Source organism: Arvicola amphibius, chromosome 1 (genome assembly GCF_903992535.2).
Source record: "Arvicola amphibius chromosome 1, mArvAmp1.2, whole genome shotgun sequence".
Taxonomy (NCBI): Eukaryota; Metazoa; Chordata; class Mammalia; order Rodentia; family Cricetidae; genus Arvicola; species Arvicola amphibius.
The window spans coordinates 29,395,807-29,402,417 of record NC_052047.1 but is presented as its reverse complement, the minus strand read 5'-3'; the positions used below and the strand labels follow the sequence as shown (position 1 = coordinate 29,402,417).

The window sequence follows — 6,611 nt, the reverse complement described above, 5'->3', positions numbered from 1 at the left end:
TTAGTTGGCTCAGCAAATGACTTTTTTGTCTGACAAGGTTCATTAAGAGTCTCTAGAAAGTAAGTACAGTCTAACTGGCTCACAGGACAGAGCTGAATATATAGAAACAGTGGTTTCAAGCGTGGAATTACTTTGCTTCCAACCATGTCAGATCCAAATCTCCATCTTCATCTCCAAATCCCTACTATCACAAGGAGGTGAAGCAAATAGGACCAGAACCTGTGACACCTGCCTCCCTTTCTGCCTTCCGTACAACAGGCATGCTTGCTCTTGAGAGAGGCAAGGTGAAGGATGAACCTGTGTTATAACACGATGTCCCAAGGTTGACACATTACAACCACGTGGGAAATGGACACGAGATCAAGCATTCTTTTTCTCTATGGTCTCACGTCATTTCTGATCCTGGCCTCTCATCACCAAAATGAAGTTTGTCTTCGTTTTTAAGTCCCTCATGTGTAGTTCAAAGCAATTTACTTCAGATGGGCACCTAAAAATACCAACACTGGGTAAAAGCCAATAAAACTACTGATCACATAGCTTCAAGACTCTGAGGCCCTGATTCATTCTGATAGGTCTGGAGAGAGGCTAATGACTTGGTAATAATGCCAACAAGCTGTTTAGAAAAGAATTCAGTTCACAAAAGCCACCGTCTGGACTTTCAAAAGACTGATTTAAAAAGAAAATTATTTTTAATCATGTGTATGTGCACACGTGTGGTGAGGATGCCCTTGGGGTCAAAAGCACCAGATGTCCCTGAAGCCGGAGGTGCAAGCACATGTGAGCTGACAGGCATGGTTGCCAGGAACCGAACTCAGGTCCTCTGGGAAAGCAGTACAAGCTCTCAGCCACTAGGCCTTCTCTCCAACCACCAGAAAGTTGACTCTTTCATCAGAAGATGAAAAGGCAAAATACTCCACTCCATTAGTGAAGCATAATGGGTTCTCACTTTGTTTGAAATGCTATTGTCAGCAACGGGAACTAAAAAGAAAGCTAAGGCAATACCAAAAGCAGCGAGGAGACAGTGGGCCCCAAGGAAGAGAACAGGGACGCCTGGGCCAAATGCCACTGCCTGCCCCATGTGTGGTATTTCAAAGTTTAAATTTTTTTCCATACAGAATTTTTCTGAGGCAAGAAACAAGAAATGGGGGGGACCCCATTTGTCTCATCTTTCTATGGCTCCACAAGTGTTAAGAATCCCTCCACCTGGGGTATTGTTAGGAAGTAGGTAGTTTGCTTTGAGTACTGTCCCTGAAACAAAAATTTACCGTCAAGAAAGATGACTCTGCAAATGTCTTTCACATCATGTAAGGGTGAAGCCCTGGGAATGGGGTTCCCTATCAGAGGTGTGGGCTGCTTGTTTACTTAAGGTTTATTTCATGCGTGTGAGCGTTTTGTCTGGATGTGGGCATATTCGCCGTGTACATGCATTGGGCTCCCCTGGAAGTGAAGCTGTGGGTGGTTCGAAGCCACGTGGTTGCTGGGAACCAAACGTGAGTCCTCTGCAAGAGCAGCCAGTGCTTGTAACAGAGCCGCCTCTCTGGCCCTGTTAAAAGCTGTTTTAAGCACCAATGAAAACAAAAGAACACAGGATGAACTATTTCTCCAGAAATAGTTACCTGTGTGGCTTGTAGCCACAGGCCAACACTTGAAGCCCATCTGACAGAGGACAGAAGCAAAGCCTAGGAAAGAAAATCTTATTCCCAAGGTCTCCATTCCTCTGGCTGTCCTGGAAGGAAACAGCCTGCTTGGCCCAGTCAGGTTTGAGCGCATGAACCCAACTGAATATGCAGGAACAAGACTTACAGTTACCCACAGACCTGGCCTGTAGGGTTGTCTTTCCATACTGAGACCTAGTCACGGACTCAGATCACAATTTCCAGTCCATACATGTCCATAGAAGTCACTAGCTGGGAAGAAAAGCCCAGATTGCGACAACCGTGGGCTTTACTCTCAACCACGGGGCAGAGTAAATGATCTGTACTCATGTACGTGAGTAGGAAGAGGCTGCAACCGGCTTAGATTTCTGAGGTAAGGGTCCCCACAAATCAGGCCAGAAGGTTCAGATGCTGGAAACCAGCGCTGATACAACTCCAGAGCTGGGAGCCACATCCTTATTTTAGGGATAGCACGTTACAGCTAACAAGATCAAGCTCGAGGAGTTTACCGTGAAGTTTAACTAGCTGGCGCCCACGTTCCTGCCACTGACTTTCTCCGCGTGCTGTTTCTTCAACAGCAGTGGCTAGCTCCTGTTACAAGAAATGAATGCTGCCCAGGACATGGGTTTCAGCAGCCTCGACTGAGCCGCTGCCTTTCCATGATCTAATAAGCAGCATCTCCTTCCCATTTTCCAAATTCAGTTCAGAGTGATTCCTTGCATGGGGAACTCACAACTGGCTCACTTGGGATGCCAAGAACATGAAGGTCACATGTGTGGTAGTACTTAGATGTGGTTCTCTACAAAGATAGGTCCTAGTTTATTAATCTTTCTTACAAACACTTCTAGAGGCAGAGTGTTGAAGTGAATGAAACCTCACGAGACAGACAGCATTGCTTAAAGTGCTTGAGTTGGTTACATTAAAAAAAAAAAACCAAAGATACAAATTATTTTAAATAAAAACTACAAGCTTTTTTTTTTTAAAGCAACAAAATCAAGTGAATGCCACACACATACAGTCACTATTTTGGTTACAGAAATAGGAGCCAAAAATAAGTTAATGTAATACTAGAAAACAGAAATTTAATTAGGCAGAAAAATAGGCAATAATTTTCTCTGGCCCATGCCATTTGCATGAGCTAATCACAACGGTGCTGGCCAATGCCTTGACCAGGTAACAGCAAACCAGGAGAAAACATTTAGTGCACAATATTTTTAATACACATGAATATACAAAATTGATCAAAATGAAATGTTTAAAAGATAAAATCCATCCATAATAAAGCTACTCTCCAGTATCTAAAATAAGCCTTAATCGCCAGTTAGAACACACTTTCGAGTTAGACATGCCCATGAGATCAAGGGTACCCATGAAAACAAACGCACAGGGACCATTTCTGTCGTTTTCCGTTAGTCCAGAGTATAACCAGGACTGTAAGCCACATGGGGGTGGCTCCCTGTTCAGACTGACACCCTGATTGTATTATTCCTGGCTCTCTTCAAGCCAGTCTACCTGATGATGGCTTGGAATGGAGAAAACACATCAATGGGACAGCACACTACACGCGTCAGCATTTTACTAAAGTCTGCTTTGAAACGGAAGATTTTAGCATACTGTACCAGAATCTAGATGTTAAACTAGCAAGTAACCAAAAAAAAACCAAACATTTCATTTTTTAAAAAAGTTTTTAAGTCTCTTTAAACATACTGTAATTTCTTTTTAAATACCCAGCAATTACAGAAATTAAGAGAAACACAGCAGGCTTACTTCTCCTGCTGGAGAAAGAACACACAAACCCCCACCTAGGGGTCCTTGTTGCTGGGTCCTTGTGCTATCGCTGTGACCTTGGAGTGGTCTCACGTGCTCTGCCGCCACTGTCATTCCCTGCTTTATGCTGAGAACCAGGGACGGCAAGTTAGAACATGATTTTTCGATGAAAAGAAAAATGATGGGGGGGGGGGGGTGGAACAGAGCTGCCTTGAGTTTGTTTTCTTTATTGAGAAAGAGGTAAATAATTACCAGATAGTCCTACGTTTTAAAAACCGATGGCATGTTGATGGAGATTTGTATTTGGTCCTTCTCCAATCTTTTAGCCCTGTACCGCAACCAGCTGAAGGTTAGTGTAATAGTCTCCATGCGTATCTCTTTCTATTCCAAGAACCTCTTAATTAATACTGAATTTTAACCTACTCTTTCTTTTTTAAAAGCAATGACTTTGGTTACATTACTGGGGAAAGCTATATGTGTTCACCAAAAAAAGAAAGAAGGAAAGAAGGAAAGAAGGAAGGAAGGAAGGAAGGAAGGAAGGAAGGAAGGGAAAGAAAGAAAGAAAGAAAGAAAGAAAGAAAGAAAGAAAGAAAGAAAGAAAGGAAAAAATGTGCTGAACCTTATAATAGCATTTGGGCTTCCAATTGAAACATTTTTGTTTAATAAATTAGCTTCAAGAGTTGTTTCAAAGATAATTTTAATAGCTTTTGTCCTATGACCAGTTCCAAATGTATTAGAAACCAATAATCATTTTCTTAACCTGTGTAAGCCACAGTCAAATATATGGGCTGGATGTGGGACCAACATTCCCCTCCACCAATCACTTCTATCTAGAGAGTCCTCTCTTCAACAATAAAAATCCACCTCTAAGGTAAGTGATTAATAAATATGCTTCATGGGGTGGGGGGGGAGACAAAGTATTTATAAATATGCATTTGCCTCTAACCAAAGCAAGGCCCATTTTCACCACTTGCGAAAGAACAACAATATGAAACGACCCTGTTCCGCCTTCTCCAGGGAAGGCTGAAACACCTCCCTTCAAGCATGATCAAACAAAAGATCGGCATGCTTAAGTTCTGAGTCCTAAACAGTTCAAGATATTTCACACATAAGAAGTCCAGTTTTCACCTAGATAAAGTGCTATCCTCAATGGCCACTGGCCTCTTCAACTGCAGTTTTGGTTCACATTACGCCGAGAGTTTGCATGTTCATCCGCCGATGCATTAGGTCACAACGTAACAGGTTCACAGTATATTCTAGTGTATGGAAGTCAGCCGACGTCCCAAAGGAGGCCAAGATCTATGACTCATTGTAGGAAAACTAAGATGAACTCAACAGTAAAACACCAACTCAACCCTTTTGATAAAAGGTACCAATATTCAAATGCTCTAATAAATACACACATAACAAAAGGGAAAAATAGTGGCACGAGGGTGTCCCAGGAAACTGTCTTGTCAAGCACTCTAGGAATCTGAGCCAGAGAACCAGCTGCCACCTTGTTCATCCCTCCACCCACCCCCTAACACTTCCTGTGACCCATTTCACAATCCACTAACTCCAGCACTCCCTTCCAGGGAGAGTTTTGTTTTAGCCCCGGAACTCACCAGTGCCCCCGTAAACAGACTGAATATGGTTTTTTGTTTTTGTTTTTTAAATAAAAAAAAAGTGAAGCTGTACAATCTGCTGATGGTTGTCAAGGTGAACAGGGTTTCTGATTCATCTTCCTCATCTAGGAAGAACGTTGGCATTAACTGGCTAACGAGAGAGATGTGCCAGAGGCAGCCAACTGGTACCTCAACCTTGATACCGTTGATGGCAACCCATCAGCAGGACTGGAAAGACTGCTTGAAAAAACTTAACAGTGCCAGATCCGAGAAAAGCACAACCACAGGACCTGACGGGAGGAAACGGTCACTGAAAAGGGACAGCAGTGCACTGCTTCCCAGAAACTTGGCTTTTGGTAGAGAGATAAGTAACTTCTCACTATCCGCAAAAACATCTTCCTCTTGGCTTTGTCTGCCCTGAGCTTCGTAGTCGTAGCCCCTGGGATCTACCAGCTAGGTAAGCACAGTTGGGTGCAAACGCCGGCCGACAGCCTTGCTTCACCCTGTTCCAAGGCAGAGGATGATCCTGGCATCGATGTCACTCACGTTTAAACATTTTCATTTGCACAAATTTAAAGCTATGGTTGCAGCCTTAACGGGTGCACATCTATCCCCTGCCATTAGAGGAGGCAGGCAAGATAACAAGGGGTAGCAATGTTTCCAGGGATCTGTCAAAGGAATGCATGGGAAGAAGACCCCCGGAAACCATTCGGGAAGCCAAACAAACACTCCAAATGGGCTGTGACATTTATAGACGATGTCACTCTAGCTTAGTCAGACATGACAAGCGGCATAACACTCATTCATCTCAGTCTTCGAATCAGCAACGGTTATTCATCTACACCTGACTGGAAACTGACTACAGTTCACTCTGCCTCAGACCAGAACAAACCCGGGAGTAGTGCTGCATGTAAAAACACAAAGGAAGGAAGGTTAACACTGCCAGACCAGTGGGCATCAGTGATAACGCTAGTGGGCCGCGGGGCAGGGGAGAGGAAGGTCCGCAGAGAAACGAGGCTATAGTGCTTTGAGTGTTTCCCCGCAGGAATTAGTCCCACGCTCCTCTAGCTTATTCTCTCGATTGATAGAATAAAATATATCCAGATTCTGAATTTTTTGATATATCTGACGTCAGACCATAGAATTCTTCAATAGCTTGAGCATCTATTTTCTGCAATGAAGAAAAAAAATATTGTAATTATTTCCTATGACTCCTGGGCAAACAAAACCTAAAATGTAAGAAATATGAGTTAGTATAAAAGTGCAATTAGGTACCTTTGAGGGCAAATGGTTAATTCTATAGATCTGACAGATGCAAACTGCTGGAGGAAAAAGACAACCCTTTCATCTAACCGTAACTGTACATAGATGTCCTTTCAGAGATTTAGGAAGTCTGTCTTTCAGATAGTAATCTGAGGGGTCTGTGAAGAACCTCCATTCTTATCAGAGTTCATTCCCTTAGGTGTCTATTCTACTAAAGCAGCTACCCTAGTGGACTAAAACAGATCCCACCTTGAGGGTAGAATTTATAATATTCCTTTACAAAAAAGAAAAACAAATAAATACCCGAAGTACACGGCTGTGA

The 6,611-nt window shown here is 43.0% G+C and overlaps 1 protein-coding gene across 1 annotated transcript in view; it reads right to left on the bottom strand.

The window, feature by feature from the left end:
• Nucleotides 1-2,711: 2,711 nt before the first annotated feature.
• The window catches only part of Usp46 (ubiquitin specific peptidase 46), a 74,339-nt gene continuing 70,439 nt past the window's right edge, over nt 2,712-6,611 (bottom strand). The window contains exon 9 of the mRNA XM_038341749.1: nt 2,712-6,197. Within this exon, the coding sequence (XP_038197677.1) occupies nt 6,096-6,197 (102 nt within the window). The 3' untranslated portion in view covers nt 2,712-6,095. The remainder of the gene's footprint in view (nt 6,198-6,611) is intronic.